Here is a 20,064-nt window from a genome sequence, read left to right as displayed (position 1 = left end):
AGATTCTTCAATTAGGGAGATAATTCAAATTGCCCATAAACGTGTCTCTCAAACTGACAAAAATAAATAAGGGATGGTAAGTGACATCAGGATTGCCACTGTTGAAAAATAATACAAGATAAGGGGACTATCTGCCCTAAATTAATTACTTTTAGTTGGAAGGAGGTCATCTGCCCTTTACTATAATGTTCAAGTGAGTGAATTTATATTTTCCTATAGGTATTTTAACTGTAGGATTTGGTGATATTGTATTTTGACAATATGTTTGTCAGTGAAAAATATCTATTTCTTCTTCCTAAGAAGAAGAAATTTTTATTGAGTACCTACTCTGCACTTTCAGTCTCTGGGCATGCATAAGATAGAAAATGTTGCTATCATCATAGAGATTATACTAGAAGTAAAAAAGAAAATATTTCAATTCTGCTTATTGTTAATAATTCTCTTAAGAAGAAAGAACTCTGCCCTTAAAGACACCATAGTTATACAAAAATTCTCTTTGAACATTTCCAAGAAATTACTTTATAAAGGCCTCATTCCTATTGACATTAATTCATATTTATATGTATATGTATATGTATTGATATTTTGCCACTGAATATTAGCATAATAACAATGAGAACACTAGCTAAAAGTTAAATAGTACTTACTAGAAGTCAGTCATTATTCAAAAAATTTTACATATGCTAGTTAATTTAATCATCACTTCAGTGCTATGCAGTAAGAAGTATTATCATTCCATTTTATAGATGCTGAAACTAGGGCACAGAAAAGTCAAGTAACACGGTCAGGTTCAAACCCTGGATGAAGGGACTGTATAATTCCTAAGCCATAATGTGTGAATTTTTGGTTTGTTAAAACCAGTAGAATAGTTAAGTGGAATAAAAATAATTCTAATTCTTTTAGAGAGCAATCACTTTTAAATTCCATTTTATAGATGAATATAAATTCTTACCAAAAAAAATTTTATATACTTAGAGTGGAACTGAATTTAGCCAATTCCTGCATATATTTGACTTAAATACACATTCTTCTCCATGTAATGTTTCAAAGGGCTTATCCATTTTATAATTTTCTAATAGCATTTGAGATACATTTAAATTTATTTTTCTAGACTGCTGACTATCTCAACATGAAAAAATAGCTCTTTCATAAAATTCCTAAACTGCCAATGTATAGGACTTTTAGGAAGAAAGTTTTATTATTGAGCTTTAAAATACATAATTTAGAATTGTGATGAAAACAATTTGAAATGTCTTTTGAAACAGAAGCAAACTATAAACAGAAGGGTAGAAGGAGCTATTCTCAAATCATTTATCTAATGAAAGATATATAAATCACCTTCTGTCAAATGAGCTGATGATACATTTTCCCAAAACATAAATCTTCTCTGAGGCTGAACATAAATCTTTCTAAGGCCTTAAGCATCAACTCCCCTATATTTCTGCACAGTCAATAATCATAGTCTTGTAGTATAGAAACACCTTCTATTTTAATCCAATGATTCATTCATACAAGTCTTTTGTCCACAAATTAAAAAAAGAAAGATTGATTTTTTTTTTTAAATATTTGAATTGCCTTCTTTCTTCTGGCTCACTAGCTCCCCAAGAATCTCAAGATTGAGCTGGATCATCAGTTTCAGAAAGTTAACAGTTAATTAAATATGAATTATGCAACTTTTTACGACAAAATTTAAATTCAGGCAATTCATAGAAAGACCATATAAATAATTCAGATTTTGATATGTAAGGAATTTTAAATAATCTTAAATTGAATTGCCTATTAATTACTATGCTATAGTACATATATTTATATGTATATATAAAAGTGTATAATACATATACACTATACAGCATATATTTATTCAATCCAGAACTGAAAGAAACTATGTTCTATGGATATTTAATAAGAACTTTTTCTATTTCATTCACCTAAAAAGAGATGGTTATAGTTCCTCAGGAATCTTAGTAAGAAAACATTATTTAGTAGTTGAGTCTGTGATTTAAATGTATTTAAATTAAATAACTGCTTAAATTACAGCATAAGAATTCTAGCAAAAATGATTTTCTCTTAAATAACTAAATGTTTTATGTAATACCAACATAACTACAGTTGTACAAATACTTGTAGACTGTTTATATGCTAACTGCAAATGATGAGTTTGAAAATGATCAGTTTTAAACAACTGCTTGCTTTTTCATAAACCAAATAGGTTCTGAGAAGGCAACAACAGGTGTTGTTTCTGTGTTCCCAGTAGCCAGCATAGTATCTGACACATGGTTAGCATTCAAGTAAGTGGGTAGATCAAAGGAGGAAGAAAGGGTGAGAATGGACCTCATCATCTACTGAACTGATCATTCTTAGATCTTCAACACATTAATTTTGGGGAAAGAAACTATTTCAAGGCTTCCCTTATGTGAATACTATATGATCTCTTGTTTATTGAGGTCATCTGTTAATTTGTATGTCACTTGATTTATAAATGACCAGCTGAGATTTTCTCTCGGGTGCCTGATATTTAAGGTAGTTTCATATTTAAGGTAGTTTGGGAAGGGTGAAATCTGTGCTCCTTCTCTGTGCCTAATTTTCACTTATGGTAGATTTATTCAGGTACCAAGGGATTGACATTTAAAACATCATTTAGTAAGCATATCGAAGACACTTCTGCTATTGACTGACTTCACCTTTGGCTTCTGTGTAAACATTTGGTGCCATCTGGATGAGTATTTAATAACTCCCCAAAGGGCCAGGGCCAGAGTAACATAGTCATTTTCCTGGGAACTAAAATTAGTGGATATATTCCATGAAATAGCATTGTTCTACCCTCCTTCACCTGTCTCTTCTGAAATGACACGCAAAGGCCAAAAGAGGGAAGCAGACAGAGGTGTTAGCCAACTGCCTTATTTCCATATTAGTCTCTGCCTTGCTTCTGAAGCTTCAGTTACAGATTTTGGCAAAACTTTAGTGTAAAAACAGCAGTATATATTTTTTAGTTGAGGAATATCTGTTAATAGTGAGTAACAGTAAGACTACAGAACATATGTAACAATTTTAAGAAGTTATATATAAAGACACAAAGTTATATATAAAGAAGTTACATATAAAGTTATTGATAACAAATGACAAAGAACTTAATAATTTGCACTTATACTTGCACATTTAAATGTAAGGATTTATATTTAATATTTAAATGTAAAGTGGTGTTGGCAAGGATCCAGAGAAAGAATCCTCTTACACTGTTGGTTGGAATGCAAACTGGTGCAGCTTCTCTGTAAAACAGTATGGAGGGTCCTCAAAAAGTTAAAAATAGATCCTCTCTACGATCCAGCAATTACACTACTAGGTATTTACCCAAAGGATACAAAAATACTGAGATGAAGGGATACATGCACCCTGATGTTTATAGCAGCATTATCAAAAATAGCCAAATTCTGGAGAAAGCCCAAATGTCCACCAACTGATGAATGGATGAAGAAGATGTGGCATGTATATACATACACATATACATTTACATTTACATATACATATACATATACATATACATATACACACACACATTACTCAACCATCAAAAAGAATGAGATTTTGCCATTTGCAATGACTAGGATGAAGCTAGAGTGTATTATGCTAAATGAAATATATCAGTCCAAAAAAAGACAAGTATCATATGTCACTCATACATGGAATTTAAGAAACAAAATAGATGAACATAGGGGGAAAAAGACAGAGGCAACCCATAAAACAGACTCTGATGTTTCATGGTTTCAGATTCATGGTTTCAGAATAATTTATGAGAACTTACCTTAACACAAATTTGCACTATGACCTTAGATAAACTGTATTTTGATCAAAGAAATTTGAAGGTCCATCTATGTTGTTGCTAAGGGCAGGATTTCCTTCTTTTTATGGCTGAATAATTACACACACACACACACACACACACACACACACACACACACACACACTGCATACTCTTTATCCATTCATCTGTTGAAGGACACTTAGGTTGTTTCCATGTCCTGGCAATTGTGAATCTATGTGCTTCATCCCACGAGCTTCATGAACTCAGGCATCCAGGTATCCTCCCAGCTTTGGGAATTTCTCAGGCATTATTTCTTTAAATAAGTTTTCTGTCTCTCCTCTCTTCTCTTTTTGGTAACCCAATAATGTACAGGTTGTTTCTATTAATGATATCCCATAGCTCATGTAGGCTTTCTTTACTCTCTCATTCTTCAGTTCTGCTCTGACTGAACCTGCCTTCTACTTGACAGATTCTTTCTTCTACTTGATCCAGTCTGTTTATGCTCTCTACTGCATTTATTGCATTTTTCAGCTCCAGAATTTGTCTGATTCTTTTTTATGATTTCTCTCTGTGAAACTTCTCATTTTATTGATGTATTATTCTCCTGATTTCATTGAACTGTCTTTCTTATAGCTCACTGAGCTTCCTTAAAATAACTATTTTGAATTCTTCATCAGGCAAATCGCAGATTTCTATTTCTTTGGGGTCTGTTATTGCAAAATTATTGTGTTCTTTGTTGGTGTCATGTTTCCTTGATTTTTAGTGTTCCTTGAAGTCTTGTGTTGCTGTCTTCATATCTGAAAAAGCAGTTACCTCTTTCAGTCTTTACTCTTTCTCTCAGTTCATAACTGAGAGAAATACCTTCCATCAACCCTGTTAGGGATTCTAAGGCTTTGTCAGACCTTTTACTCAGATATGCCCACTCCATGCTTCTTCTTTCTTCTTCTGGAGAAATTCTTAAGGTTTTATGCCTTCTCTCAATACTACACAGTCAGGATTACGCTGACTATGGTGCTTTTTTTAGGGCAGTGATGAATGCCCAATTTTGTGTGTTTCTATCAATCCCACAGAGTGGAACCAGCTTCTTCAGGTGCTGACTAGTCCTCTGCAAAGGCTCATTCTTGCTGCCACAGGGAGCATACACATAGAGCTGGCCATGAGGTAGATGCGTGTGGAGGTGAGGCACAAGAAGGCTTGGGCCATTGGAGAGAAAATCAAAAGTGAAGAATGCCCTGCAGCTTGCGGGTGAATTTCCTAGTGGAGTCTGGGGGCACACACTCTGTAGGATTCACATGCATTTGGTGCCCCCTGAGAGCCCTTTCTGCTGTTCTCCCAACACCCACTGCAACACATAAGACACCTCAGTATTCTGGCTGAGGCAGGAAGGAAGTAGGTTTTTTGGGTAGCATCCTGCATAGCTAGGGCAGGTGAATTCTTACTCACATGTTCTCATCTTCCCCAGCAGGAGAGATCATGGGCTGAGAAAGTCTCTCTTGGCATGAGCTAAAAAAGCCTTGGGAGGAATGACGACTGTAAATTGAAACTGTTCTTTTTATCCTTTTCAATTTCTTTGCTTTAGGGGTATGCTGGAACTTCTCCACTAGACTCCTTCCTGGACTTCTACATGGCTATCCTATCCATGGGTGATTGTCTAAATTGATGTCCTTTAGGAGGAATATGGTGGAAAAGCCCTATTATACTATGATGGTGATGTCCAGTAAGTCACTTGTTAAGTGTCATTGTGACATTCATTCCAGGTATGGGTGCAACTAAATAAGTTTCGAAAATGTGATTTGATAACATTTTAAAAACTAGAATCTGAATATATGTGTATATATATATATGTATATATATATATATATACATATATATATATATGTAAAATATATTTATAAAGGAATTATTCTTTTTTTGTTAATAAGTAGTTGCTTAGAGAATTTCAGCTGGAATCATGGCACAATTTGGTTTTATTTGGCTTCATTTGTGCTACTGAAAGCACAAGTCCAAAATTATAGCAATATATTTAATATTTTTATGGATTAGATGCCAAATTTTATATTCCAGGAGTTAAAGTGCTGACAAATGAATAATAAATCAGGCAGGATAAGGTAAAACCTAAAACTGTGAATTAAAGACTTTTATTTCAATTTATACTTTTGTGTATAATCAAGTAATAGGAACCACAGATTTATTCTATTTGGCTAGCACTCTGCTTTTTTTAAAAAAAGTAAATATTAAGCAATTTTATAGAAAACTGACTTAAGAAAACTTCAATAAACAAATGACCTTAAAGTAATAAAAACGGAATAAGCAGAGCAAAAATTTTGTGAGAAAGAAAACATCCGTCCAAATGATTTTCATCAAAATCATAAGAGCTGATCCTTATTTTATACAAACTATCTAAGAGAAATAAGGTTAATAAGTGGAATTAATGAGGCTAAAAAGCAAAGATTAAAATACTTACAAAGACAATATTCATTAAACATCATTTTTTCCTCAGGGCATACTATGTGCCAAACTCTATTCTGTGTGCTTAGAATTCAACAATGAACAAAACTCACAAAGAACCTTTGCCTCTCATGGGATTCAAAGTCAAAGATACAGGCATGTTGACAACAAATCATCTAGTAAGTAGGCATTTTAAATGATATGTTAGAGAGTGATAAGTGCCATGGAGAAAATGATAAAAGTGAAGTGCTAATGCAGATTAGAAATTCCATGTGGGTATGTGTAATTTTAAATAGAGTAGCTCTCATTGAGAAAACTTAAAGGAAGTAGCTATGCACATGGTTGGAGCAGGCAGAGTAAACAGCAACAAACCTTCTCATGTGGGAGTGTACCAGACATGCCTGAAGAACTGCAAGAAGGCCATTGTTGTGGAACCAAGTCAGCAAGATGAGAAGAATAAGCAAATGAAGTCAGAAATGCAAGGAGAGTTGAAGTTTGTAAGACTTTGTAGGCCATTGTATAGAATTTGGCTTTTACTCTGAATCAGATGGAGAAACATTGGAGATTTTGAACAGAAGCATGACAAGGAAACTTCTTGGCCTCTGTTTTTTTGTAAAACTCAAGGAGATCAAGGGAAGAAGTGGGGAGACCATTAACTGGATCCTGAAATAATCCAGGGATGATGGTATCTAGAACCAGGTAGTAATAGTAGAAATGTGAGAATCAGTCAGATTCAGATATATATTGAAGGTGAGGCCAGTAGAGTAAATAATTTGTAAGGCTAATTCACTTATATTTGCAGTTATAAAATTTCTAAGTAAATTAGAAGTAATTCAACTTTGATAAAAAAAAATATATCATTGACTTTCAGGAAGGCCTAGTAGTTCCTACTGAATTAACATACTTACAGATAACAACTATAAACTCCAATATAAAAGCAACTACCTGAAGGGGCACCTGGGTGGCTCAGTCGGTTAAGCATCCATTTGTGAGTTCCCGCCTGCATCGGGCTCTGTGCTGACAGCTCAGAGCCTGGAGCCTGCTTCAGATTCTGTGTCTCCCTCTCTCTCTGCCCCTCACTCCCCTCTCTCCCTCCCTCAAAAATAAATAAACATTACAAAAAAACCCCACAACTGCCTGAAGACACTGGAAAATCAACAGAAGCAGGTAGGGGTGTGCCCGCGTGGCTCAGTCAGTTAAGTATCTGACTCTTGGTTTTGGCTCAGGTCATGATCTCACAGTTTGTGAGATTGAGCCCAGCATCAGGCTCCATGCTGGCAGCACAGACCCTGTTTGGGATTCTTTCTCTCTCTCTCTGCCCTCCCCCGAATGTGCACGTGTGAGTGTGCGTGTGTGTGTGTGTGTGTGTGTGTGTGTGTGTGTGTGTTGTGTATGTGCTTTCTCTCTCTCTCTCAAAATAAATAAATAAACTTAAAAAAAACAACAAAAAAAAAACCCAAAGCAGGTAGGTACTGGAGAGGAGTCAACACGCAGAAAAACAAAACAGCATGTGATCGGTTTCCTGTTTCCAAAATGTTTCATTTGGAGGCAAGCCACAGTCTGGGTCACAGGGTAGCTAAATGGAAAGCCTGCATTCTTGATGGATTGAAAGTTAGAGGGCAGAATTTTGAGCAGATGTACATACTGGAAAGTAAAGAAATGTGTGGTTTCCAAAATTCTGTAGAGAAAGGCAGTCCCAAATTCTGTGTATAAAGTCTGCCCAAACCTCTAGCTGACCCCTAACCATACACACGCAGTACACACGCCAAGCAGCTCAGGTTAGGCTAAAAGAATAAAACCAGGATTTCCGCTGTTGTCAACTACAGGGAAGAGAGTTTACAACGTCTGTCCAGCTAATTTAACTCCTTGCTTTGAAAACACATTAATGTTTGGGGTGCCTTGGTGGCTCAGTCAGTTAAGAATCCAACCCTTGATTTCAGCTCAGGTCATCATCTCACAGTTCGTTGGTTTGAGTCCCTCATCAGGCTGCACACTGACAGTGCAGAGCCTGCTTGGGATTTTCTCTCTCGCCCTCTCTCTGCCCCTCCCTTGCTTGTGTTCCTCTCTCTCTCTCAAAATAAATAAACAAAAAACAAACAACCCCCCCCAAAAAAAAACCCATATTAATGCTCTTCAGAGAAGTAGGAGTTCAGAGTTCCAGTATCATTCACGTGCTTAAAATGCAGTCCAAAATTTTTTGACATAGAAGTTAGCATTAAAACATTACCCATTCTAGGGGCACGTGTGTGGCTCAGTTGGTTAAGTAGCCAACTTCAGCTCAGGTCATTATCTCATGGTCTGTGAGTTAGAACCACGCATAAAGCTCTGTGCTGATGGCTTGGAGCCTGGAGCCTGCTTTGGATACTGTGTGTCTCTGTCTCTGGTGCTTCTCCCTCTCCCTCTCTGCCCCTCCCCTGCTCTCTCTGTCTCTCAAAAGAAAAATGAATAAACATTGAAAAATAAAAAAAAAAAAAAAACATTACCTATTCTAAAGAGAATAGACAGTAAACAGAGACCAACTTGACATTACTCAGATGATGGAATTTTAAGACAAAGATGTTTAAAACATCTATCAAAACTATTCTCAAGGACGTGAAAGAAAATATGGCTCCCAGGGAATGAAAAGATAGAAAATGTCAGAAGAGAAATAGATATTATTTTTTATTTATTTATTTTTTTAATATGAAATTTACTGTCAAATTGCTTTCCATACAACACCCAGTGCTCATCCCAACAGGTGCCCTCCTCAATGCCCATCACCCACTTTCCCCTCCCTCCCACCCCCCATCAATCCTCAGTTTATCCTCAGTTTTTAAGAGTCTCTTATGGTTTGGCTCCCTCCCTCTCTAACTTTTTTTTCCCTTCCCCTCCCCCATGGTCTTCTGTTAAGTTTCTCAGGATCCACATAACAGTGAAAACATATGGTATCTGTCTTTCTCTGTATGGCTTATTTCACTTAGCATAACACTCTCCAGTTCTAGGAATTTACCCAAGGGATACAGGGATACAGAGTGCTGACGCATAGGAGCACTTGTACCCCAATGTTTATAGCAGGACTTTCAACAATAGCCAAATCATGGAAAGAGCCTAAATGTCCATCAACTGATGAATGGATAAAGAAATTGTGGTTTATATATACAATGGAATACTACTTGGCAATGAGAAAGAATGAAATGTGGCCTTTTGTAGATATTATTTTTTTTTAATTTTTTTTTTCAACGTTTATTTATTTTTGGGACAGAGAGAGACAGAGCATGAACGGGGGAGGGGCAGAGGGAGAGGGAGACACAGAATCGGAAACAGGCTCCAGGCTCTGAGCCATCAGCCCAGAGCCCGACGCGGGGCTCGAACTCACGGACTGCGAGATCGTGACCTGGCTGAAGTCGGACGCTTAACCGACTGCGCCACCCAGGCGCCCCGATATTATTTTTTTTAAAAGCAAACGGAAATTCACTAACTTAAAAATATAGTATCTGAAATGAAAAATTCAAAGGATGGTCTTAACAACAGAATGGAGATGACCAATAATGAGTAAGTTTGAAAAGAGTTCACTAGAAATGATCCATTCAAAAGAGGAGAAAATTATATGGAAAACAAAGGAATGTGTGGGAAAATATTTTATGTAATTGTATGTAACTGGAGTCTCAGAAGGAGAAGAGAGAGATAATGAGGCAGAAAACAAATTTGATGAAACAATGGACAATTTCCCAAATTAGGTGAAATACATAAATTTACAGATCAAAGAAGCTCAGGAAAAGCAAGAAAAATTTGAAGGTAAACGCGTCTATATCAGGTGATATAGGTACATCTAACGTGCAGTATGGCTAGGGAGTCACTAATCTACGGAATGAGGCAGCAAGTCTGCAGTAGAGCTGGGGCTCAAGTGCTAAGCCCTGTGACTCAAAGTGTGGTCTGAGAACAAGACCTTGGGGTGCTTCAGTCAGTTAAGCGTCCAACTCTTGATTTTGGCTCAGGTCATGATCTCATGGTTTGTGAGATTGGGCCCCAATTGGGCTCTGCACTGACAGCCTGTCTCTCTCTCTTTCTTTCTCTCTCTCACTGCCCCTCCCCTGCTTGTTCTCTCTTGCTCTTTCTTGATCTCTCTCTTGCAATAAAATAAACATTTAGAAACAAGACAAAACAAAAAAAAAATAAATGTAGAATCCCACCCCCACCTCAGACTTATGAAATAAACTATGCATTTGAACAAGACCCCTGAATGTTTCTGTGCGCATTAAATTCTGAGAAGCATTAAGGCACCTGAGCTCTCTGGAGTCCTTGAATGGCTGGGTTAAGGCTATACTTAAAAAGGTGCCTTCCTGGCCTTAATCTCCTCCACTTAACCAAGAAGGCTTCAATCTTAATTTAGTTTTACTAGTATGCCTCCCTAATGGAAAGGGACATTTTTTTATTACTACGCATTAAGTTGGGTTTCAGGTGAAAGCCAGACTTCTCAAAAGTCTAAAGCTTTTGAACAGAAGAAAGCTTGTTCCATTATAGTGCTCATATACAACAGCTTTGGATTCCAGCTCTATATTTAGAACTACTCAGGGAGGTTTAAGTATACTGGTCCACACCAGATCTACTGAATTGTAATTTCTGGGGGTGGAACCACAGATTGGTAGGTTTTAAAGCTCTATAGTGGATTTAGTGTACAACTAGCTTTGAGAATCACTATGGATGAATTCTCAGTTTATTAACTTCTATATAACAATGTTTCGTTTAATGTAAATACAATGGAGGCAGTATAGCTTCCAAGTTTAGCTTTCTTGAAAACTGTTACAAATCATTTCATTAAAATGTATTAATCTGCATTATAAGGTCAATTAAATATTTAGTACATGGTAAGGTGGTATACATTTCAGTTCATTCCTATTTCATAGTTAACATTTGATTATGTGTTTTTTTTATTTTTCAAGATATGTATGTATGTATGTATGTATTCATTTTCTTTCCAGTTTTTATTCAAATTCCAGTTAGTTAACAGTGTAATATTAGTTTAAGGTGTAGAATTTAGTGATTCATCACTTATATACATCTGCTGCTCATACAAGTGCCCTCTTTAACCCCATCACCCATTTAGCCTAATCTCCCCATCCACCTCCCTTCTGGTAACCCTCAGTTTGTTCTCCATAGTTAAGAGTCTGTTTCTTGGTTTGCCTCAACTTTTTTCTCCTATGTTCCTCTGTTTAGTTTCTTAAATTTCACATATGAATTAAATCATATGGTATTTATCTTTCACTGACTTATTTCGCTTAGCATAATACTCTTTAGCTCCATATATGCTGCTCAAATGGCAACATTCCATATTTTTGGGGGGCTGAGTAATATTCCATTGTATATAATTATATATATATGTATATATGTATGTATATACATATACATATATGTATATGTATATGTGTGTGTGTGTATATATATATATATATATATATATATATATATATATATATATACATACAACAACTTATTTTTTCATTCATCAGTTGATGGACATTTAGTCTCTTCTCATAATTTGCCTATTGTTGATAATGCTGCTATAAACATCAGGGTGCATGTATCCCTTCAAATCAGTATTTTGTATCCTTTGGGTAAATACCTAGTAGTGCAATTGTTGGATCATAGGGAAGTTCTATTTTTAACTTTTTGAGTAACTTCCACGCTGTTTTCCAGAGTGGCAGCACCAGTTTGCATTCCCACCAACAGTGTAAGCAGGTTCCCCTTTCTCTGCATCCTTGTCAACACTTGTTGTTTTCTGTGTTGTTGATTTTAGCCATTCTGACTACTGTCAGATGATATCTCATCATAGTTTTGATTTGTATTTCCCTGAAGATGAGTGATATGTCTGTTGGCCAACTGTATATCTTCTTTGCAAAAATGTTTATTCATATCTGCTGCCTGTTTTTTAACAGTAGATTATGTTAATAAAGTAATGACAAGCATATAACTAGTAATACCAATATTTAACTTTATGAAATAAACATTTCATTTCACAGTGGTTTTGCCTTGTCATGTCTTTATGTAACTGTAAAAATTAGTTTGTACTCCCTTAGTGCCTGCCAGCTAAATACTGCTGGGATCTATAGGGTACTACTTGGTGGGAAGACATTAGCTGTCATTAAAAATCCATGAAATAGATATATTCCAATACAATTTTCTGGGCCAGGGGCCAAAACTGCATTTTCAGGTGAAATGATAAACATAGATTACACTTTGCTCTTCAAACACAAGTTGGGAATGACTAGGAAATCAGATAACTAAATAGAGTGGGTGAGCATATAACTTAGTTGAACAAAAGAAAGCATGTGACTTAAGTAACATGAGCAGTCTTAACTGTAAATCACTGCCAAATAATTTTAAAAATAAATTCCACAAAGTATAAAAAAGCTGAATAATATTCAGTTAAAACCACCCCTCAAATATATAGTTTTTATTTCCATCTGAAAATGAAATCTTCAAGCACAGAATTTCATGGCAAATTGAATTTGGTTATTCCTAAGTTATCTGTTTGATTCCTTAGATTTCTCATTTATGAAGAAATATCTGTCCTTTAAGTAAGCATTGCAAAAATTATTTGTGTAAGATATTATTAACATATTGTTCAGAATATGTATGACATTTTCAAGTACAAAGATAAATGTAAATGTTATCAAAGCCACACAGTCTTTGAGATTACTGTTCTGCCTTGTTAGGAAGAGCTCAACACAGATACTAGAAGATTTCTTTTAAGCCTGACCTTCTACAATCAGAACATGTCTGAAAACTGATGATTTAAATTCTTAATTTATGTCATTAGGTAGTATCAACATAAAATCCAAGAGACCTCAGGCTACAAATGATCTTATTTAAGAAAGTTTCCTCTTTTCTATTAGGCTTAGAGTCACTGTTAGACCAAATCTTTAAGTTAAATGAGAGTCCTTAATGGCCTATGAAGAAAATCCATAACAGTAAATTATACCTAAATATAAAGTCATTATATATTTATGATTAAATGCTTAATAAATGATGAGCCATTTAACTGAGAACAATCTCATTATGTGCACATTAGGAACTTTTCTCATAAATCTGCTACTGAAATACTGCCATTTTATCATTTGTGAATCTTAGAAGCAAATCATATAGGAAAAAAACTGGTCTTGGACAGGTTTTGGGGAATTTAACAATCATTTTAAATAGGTAGCTGTTTTTACCCACTGGGCAATTATAGTTTATTTTGTTCTTTTACGGTTTTTAGAGTAGGTAGAACAGTCTCTGCTTCCATTAACGTTAAATATCATGTTAAGAACGTATAATCAAACGTTCAAGGGGCATGATTATGAACCATATGGAGGGTAGAGAAAATTGCTCAGAATTGGTACTGCCTCCAGACTTTTCTAGTAACTCCCAGTATGACCTCAGGTTATGTACTTCACTGATGTGGGCAGATGCCTCATCTTTAAAATCTGGAGGTTTAACTAGATCTATTCTAGGGTAACTTTCAGTTCTCAAAATATCCTATGGTTTAAATTCTGGTTTAGTCATGATGTAGTGTGAAAAATGAACAGGGCATTTCAATTTTGAATTCTGATTTGGAGAATACTTACAGTTAAGGCTGGTGGTCCTGGAGGTCCTGTATCTCCCTAAAATAGGTTAAAGAATAGTTGCAGTTACCAGTGATCCTTTTCTGCACATTTTATTTTTAAGTTTTCTGAATGGATAGAAGCAATATAGATATATATATGTATATATGTATATATACATGTATATATGTACACACACACACACACACTTTGAAGGAAAAAATAGAATTTCATCTTGATAAATTCTCCACACGGTGAAAAATGCATGATGTGCTTTTAGCTCTCATGATATAAATATCACCTTGTGCACCCCCATACTTTCTATAACAGCAGAACTTGTTTTGAAAAGCTAAAATAATCTAATTTTCTATTCTTTTGTCTACGAATCCAAAATTAGAAAGAATATCTCTTCAAATATGGTTACTTGCCAGTGGAGCAGCTGGGAAGTGTCACAACGACAGATAATTTTTCTGACAAAGTTAGTATGAGGATCAGCAGAAATAATAAATGGATCTCCCCACTTCATGCCTCCCAGCTGCAAGAAGCAGTCCCATTGCCTCTTACAAAGCTCTGCTAAATTGACATTGCACTTGCTATCAATTTTAAGAGGCCTTGCCTATATTTATGTATTTTTAAATACAAAAATTGCTTTGCTGACCTATGTGAATACAAATTAACAAGTGGATATATTGAGAACCCTTTCAAAATCTTTAAAAAATGGCTCATATAAAAGTTTACTATTTTCTGATTTATATGTCATCTATATGCTTTATTGTATCAGGACCCTGGTTTATTTCGTAAGAACTCTTAACCATTAAGAGCAAGCATCATTGCTATAATGCTCTTTATGTGGTCATTATAGAGAATTTATACTGTGTGGTATAAAGCTCTGAGATGTGTTCTCATGTTGAAAGTATCTCTATAAATTTTTCTTTTCTCATCTGACATAGTCACCTCAAAAGTAAAGACTTAGCATTGAGTAATCATTACTTTTTGGAACAATTGAATAAAAGTAGCCAATACTTGTTAAGGAACATCGACATAGCTTAAATCACTCACTGAGGACTGATTTGCAAGATCAACTTTAACATAGAGGTAAATATTGAAGACAGACGAGGATTTCCAAATGTGCTAAGAATGGAGAACAAAATACAGTATGAACGCCCCACACATACAATTCTTATCAAAATGGGGTCATGCAATGACCTTATTCTATGACTCTTGGTTTTAGTATTTCTAAATCTCTTTTCAAGGTCACTGCCAATATATCATGATAAAATGGCATGTGAGAAAAAGTGGCAGGAAATGAAGCATTCAGACTAAGAATGAATTAGGAAGTTAACCTCCTTCCCGCTAAAGGCCACCTGCTTCAGCATTATGGTAGCAGTTCAGTGCTACTGGCAAAATTCCCCGATACAAGACACAGTTGCTAATTTGGCAATGGAATAGCTAATACTGTTAAGTGAGGGAGAGAAAGTGAAATCTTATAAACACAAATTAATGTCAACTAGCAGTTGTGCTTTTAGTTTCTTCAAACTAATTAAATGAACCAAAAGGCTTTTCTTCAGATGCTTTTAACATACAGCCTTTGGTTAATTTTAGCAAAATTAACTTTTTCAATGAAAAGTCACTGCATGTGTTCTCAGAATTTTCTTAAGAAAAACTGACATTTTTCTGGGTGGATACGATACCTTTTCTCCTTTTGGGCCAGGGGGGCCCTGAGGACCCAAGTCACCTTTCAAACCCTGTAGGAAGAATACAACCAATGTGATTTCTGTATGCAATTCACAGAAAGCTGACATTTCTAACAAGTCATTAGTCACAAGATAAATCATAATTTACTGAACTCCCAAATCTCATTCTTCAGTTTGTAGTATAGAAAGAAAGAGAGACAACTGGTACTAAAATGATAAGCAACATCTGTGTTGTGGTGAGTACAGATACATTAAATCAGCATGAGTCCTGAATACTGCATATTTGTGCAACTTTGCTTCCTGCTAAAATTACATTAATTCACCATCTGGGAGAACATCATTTAAATCTATATGAGCTTTTAAGTATCCACTTTGGATTAAATTTGTGGATATTGTAAATACCTTTGATTTAGCATTGATTTGGCCTTTATAAAGCTTGCCAAAAAAATCAAGAATTAAATTAAAAAAAAACATTTTTATGTCTCTATCAAGTAATCTAATTGTGGGAGAAAACAAATGAAGGACATATTCTTTTCCTATCACTCACAGGCTGAAGCTACAATGTAGTCTCTTTCCTGTTTCAAAGTATGTTTTAGTTCTCTAATTGATAATTTTTTTTACTTGGATTTATAAAGATATTAAATGAAACTATACGAGACATAGAGTATCAGATGAATATATTCATGAATCTTCTGGACTCTTGGGTGTTTTAGTGGGTATTTAGTTGATCAGACTCAGAAATGACAGCTCCCAGGAATATCACAATAGATTTCACCGGAGGGAATCAGTTCTATAGCTGAAGATACCCACAGTGTAAACAGAAAGAGAGTTAGATCGACATCCTGACTGTGTGGTAAATAGAAAAAAATATCTTTCTTCATTCTTGATTTAATACACTGGATGAATGGAGAACAATAATGGAAAAAAGAAATAATTCTGAAGTCACAGAATGCACAGTATATCTACATATCTTACTTTTCCTGGCTCAGGGATCCGTCTATCACTGCTCTGACATTTTGTAGTCAGTAAACAATGCCAAATGCTATCACCTGTAGCTATTCAATATAGAAGTCAATGATGAATTTAAAGAAATGAAAGAAAACTGGATACTTAAAATAATCTTGTTGCAGAGATTATGTGAAAACTGTAATCTTACACTTTAAGAAAAAAAAATCTAATGGATAAAAATAGCATCCAAAAGGCAAACAAACGAACAAACAAACAAAAAACACTTCACAATTGTAGAAATACCTTTCAGGATAAAACTCATAGCTACGGTCTTCCATTGTTACCTTGGAGTATTTTATTTATTTACTTAGAAAAGGGATGAGTGAAAAAGTAAATCCTATTTGAGATGTAATATTCTCTTATTATTTGAAATATCCATTCCTTCCCAAATAAGCAAAATGAGACTAGTCTCCATTGAAAAGTTCTGAGAGTACAAAACATAATGGGTTTTTAATATTTATTTTAAAAAATACAAAATGGCTCATTAATGATTTTTATATTGATGATATATTAAAATAGTATTTTGGATATTTTAAATTAAATATATTTTTAAATTAGTTGCATCTGTTTCCTTTTATTTTTCTTAACATGGCTACTGGAAAATATATTTGTATTTGTCTTGATTATAATATCATATTTAGAAATATACTGTGTAAGTATTAGATATTAAACATTTTTCTATTGGATAGTGCTCCTTAGAAACTGACAAAGACCCTCTCTTCAACCAAACTTCAGTCAGACTCTTCTGACTCCTCTTCTTGACTAGGCCTCAACCTTGACCTCTGTCTTTTTCTGTCTTTGGCTTGCTGAGACCAGTTTTAGCAAAAATCTTACTCAATCAGTTTACATAGCATCCCCCACCCTTAACAGCAGATCAAATTCCTCATTCCCCATCTCTACTGTGTAAGTCTTTGGCCTGCCTTTAGCAAGAATCCTATAGTTCAGTTATCAAGAATCCTCCCACCCTCAGTGTTTGCTCTTAGTAATTTTCCATTCATTGAGCCTGTCACTCCGTTGGCTATAAATCCCCACCCGTCCTTATTGTATTTGGAGTTGAGCTCAATTTCACTCCTCTATTGCAATGCCCCTATTCTACTAGTCTTGAACAAAAAGTCCTCCTTACCATCTTAATAAATGTGAGAATAATTTTTTCCTTAACAGGGTCAAGATTCCTGCCTTCACGGAACTCAGGTTATAAGAGGAGAGTGACTGATGATAAACAGGTCGATAGGCTAAATGTGCTCTGCCTGAAAGGGAGAGAGCTGGTATGTCAGTTGGGGTCATCAGAAACAGTTTCTGTGTGGAGGTGACATTTGTTGTTTCAGAGGATCCAGCCATGCAGTGATCCAGGGGGAAAGTATTGAGGTTAGAAGGCACAGCAAGCACCAAAGCCCCCAAGGTGAAGACAGTGTCATGAGCATGCAGACAGGGAGCAGGAGATCAAGTTAAGGGGTCAAAGCATGTAGTGAACTGCAGGTCATGGTAAGGAGGATGGGTTTTTGAACCTAAGTGTTTTAAGCAGAAAAACGACATGATGTGACTTTGCTTCAAAAAAATCACTTTGACTACAATGTAAAAATAGATTGTAGGCAGCAAGAGTGGAAGCAGAAAAGGGGCTGTCACAGCTTTTGAGGCAAGAGACGAGGGTGGCTGGGATAGGGTGGTGATACTGGAGATGGAGAGGAGAGGTCAGAGACCGCACATACTGGGAAGTGGAAGAGGCAGATATGTTGGAAGAGGGGGCAGAGAAAAGGAGATGTCAAGGCTTAAGTAAGTGATAGGAGGTTGTACCATTTACTGGGCTGAGAAAATTACTAAGAGTTTTCTTTGGGCTTCTTGGTGTAACTCTATCCAGAGAAAAGACAAACATGAAGAAGAAATGGCTGAGAGAGCCACCAGGTATCCATTTATTTATAAATGGATATCGTGCATGGTCAAATATTGTTGACCATGCACAAACATAGAAGACTAAACTCTATATTCTATGACAACACGAATATGAAAATGTTGTTTTTAAAAAGGGAACATTAAATAAAACACTCAGGAAATGGTTAACTCTGGGGCACAGGGTTACAGTGAATTCTGTGTGTAGCAGTGTTCCAGTTATTACTATTATTCATAATCAACACACATTACGTGTTAAAAAATTATGTTAGGCATAAAATAATACATTACAATTCTTTCAATATTCCTGCCTAAAAAAACTAACACTAACTGCAACTTCTGGGAAGGATTTATTGGCAAACGAATCAGCTAACCATCCCATTTCAATCAACTATAGTCAGGAAGCGGTTGGAGAAGTAATGCAACCCACTACAAGCTAATGTGAATGTTGAATACTATTATGGAAGTATACAGCAAGTGTGAAGGGAACAGTTCACAGAGAGGCCTAATTCTACTGGAGGTACTGAAGATTTAGAGATGTGGAGTTCAGGAGGGTGAGGAAAAGAATGGCATTTTATGTAAAATTCTAAATTGTTTAAGCTTCCCTATAATATAGGTATAAATAATAGTTATCTTTAAGGGTTGTTCTGAGAATCATAGGTTATAAAAAACAGTACATTGTAGGTACTTAATAAATGTTGCTTTTACTCTTCAAGTCCAAGTTTAAGGGATAATTAATAGTTCATTCTGTTCAGTTTTGTACTCAGTTTGATGGATATGGAACAAGCATCCTTTAACTCACATCGGATAAAATGCAATTGAGAAGTACTGCTTCATCAAGCTTCTTCTACTTTTGCGGCCATCGAAATTGGGCCCATGTAACTCATGTCCTCTTGTGACAAAGTGCAATGTTTTTTAAGGCCATGGCATCATAATAAGCTCTGAGAAACAGATCAGTAATACTTTGCTTAAGTGCAATTTTTCTCCTCATGTCACACTGGTGCTGCTATCAATGGTTATGGAGTACTGGAGAGAAAAAGACGCAGCACTCACCACAAAGCATAAAGAATCAAATGCAACAGTCTATGAGTTCAACATTGAGTAAGATGGGAATATATTATCAAGGTTCTCAATAATATTCACATATATAAAGATTCTCAAAAGCACAGTAGTTGACTCTGGATGTTATGTGCAGACAAGAACTCTTATCTAAAGGCAAGGTGGAAGCAGAAGGACAGTATTATATCTAGAATTATAAAAGCAGGTAGACAATGAAATTAAATTTACTGGAAGATCTACTACTCATGGTATATAGCATCTTTAAAAATCAGAAGATGATACCAAATAATAGTTGTTAAAAATTTTAACCTATCAATTAATTCTTTGCCTTGTCTTCCCACTGACTGTATCTTGTTCCCTAGCAATGGCACCAGCTGTTGCCAGCTGATATCTCAGCTTTGTGATTTCAATATTTTTGTATTTAATAGTACAGATTGCATTGGGATAAGGAGATTAACATGATTATTTTAGAAACATCACATGCTGTAATTTTTATAAAACATGTTTGAAAGACAGTAAGAAAGACGCAGAGGAAGAGTCTAAACTCAATGATTGAAATTGACTTTTCTAAGATTATGTAACCCCACAAAAGCACATAACTGAAATGATATTT

The 20,064-nt window shown here is 35.3% G+C and overlaps 1 protein-coding gene across 1 annotated transcript in view; it reads right to left on the bottom strand.

The window, feature by feature from the left end:
• The window catches only part of COL19A1 (collagen type XIX alpha 1 chain), a 349,065-nt gene that overhangs the window by 166,168 nt on the left and 162,833 nt on the right, over positions 1 to 20,064 (bottom strand). Inside the window, exons 14-15 of the mRNA XM_086707174.1 lie at positions 15,498 to 15,551; positions 13,831 to 13,866 (exon numbers count right to left, since the gene is read on the bottom strand). Of these exons, the coding sequence (XP_086563300.1) occupies positions 13,831 to 13,866; positions 15,498 to 15,551 (90 nt within the window). The remainder of the gene's footprint in view (positions 1 to 13,830; positions 13,867 to 15,497; positions 15,552 to 20,064) is intronic.

The sequence above is a fragment of the Puma concolor genome, chromosome B2 (assembly GCF_028749965.1).
Source record: "Puma concolor isolate L17-30 chromosome B2, mPumCon1.1.hap2, whole genome shotgun sequence".
Lineage (NCBI taxonomy): Eukaryota > Metazoa > Chordata > Mammalia > Carnivora > Felidae > Puma > Puma concolor.
This window is presented reverse-complemented; position numbering and strand designations above follow the sequence as displayed.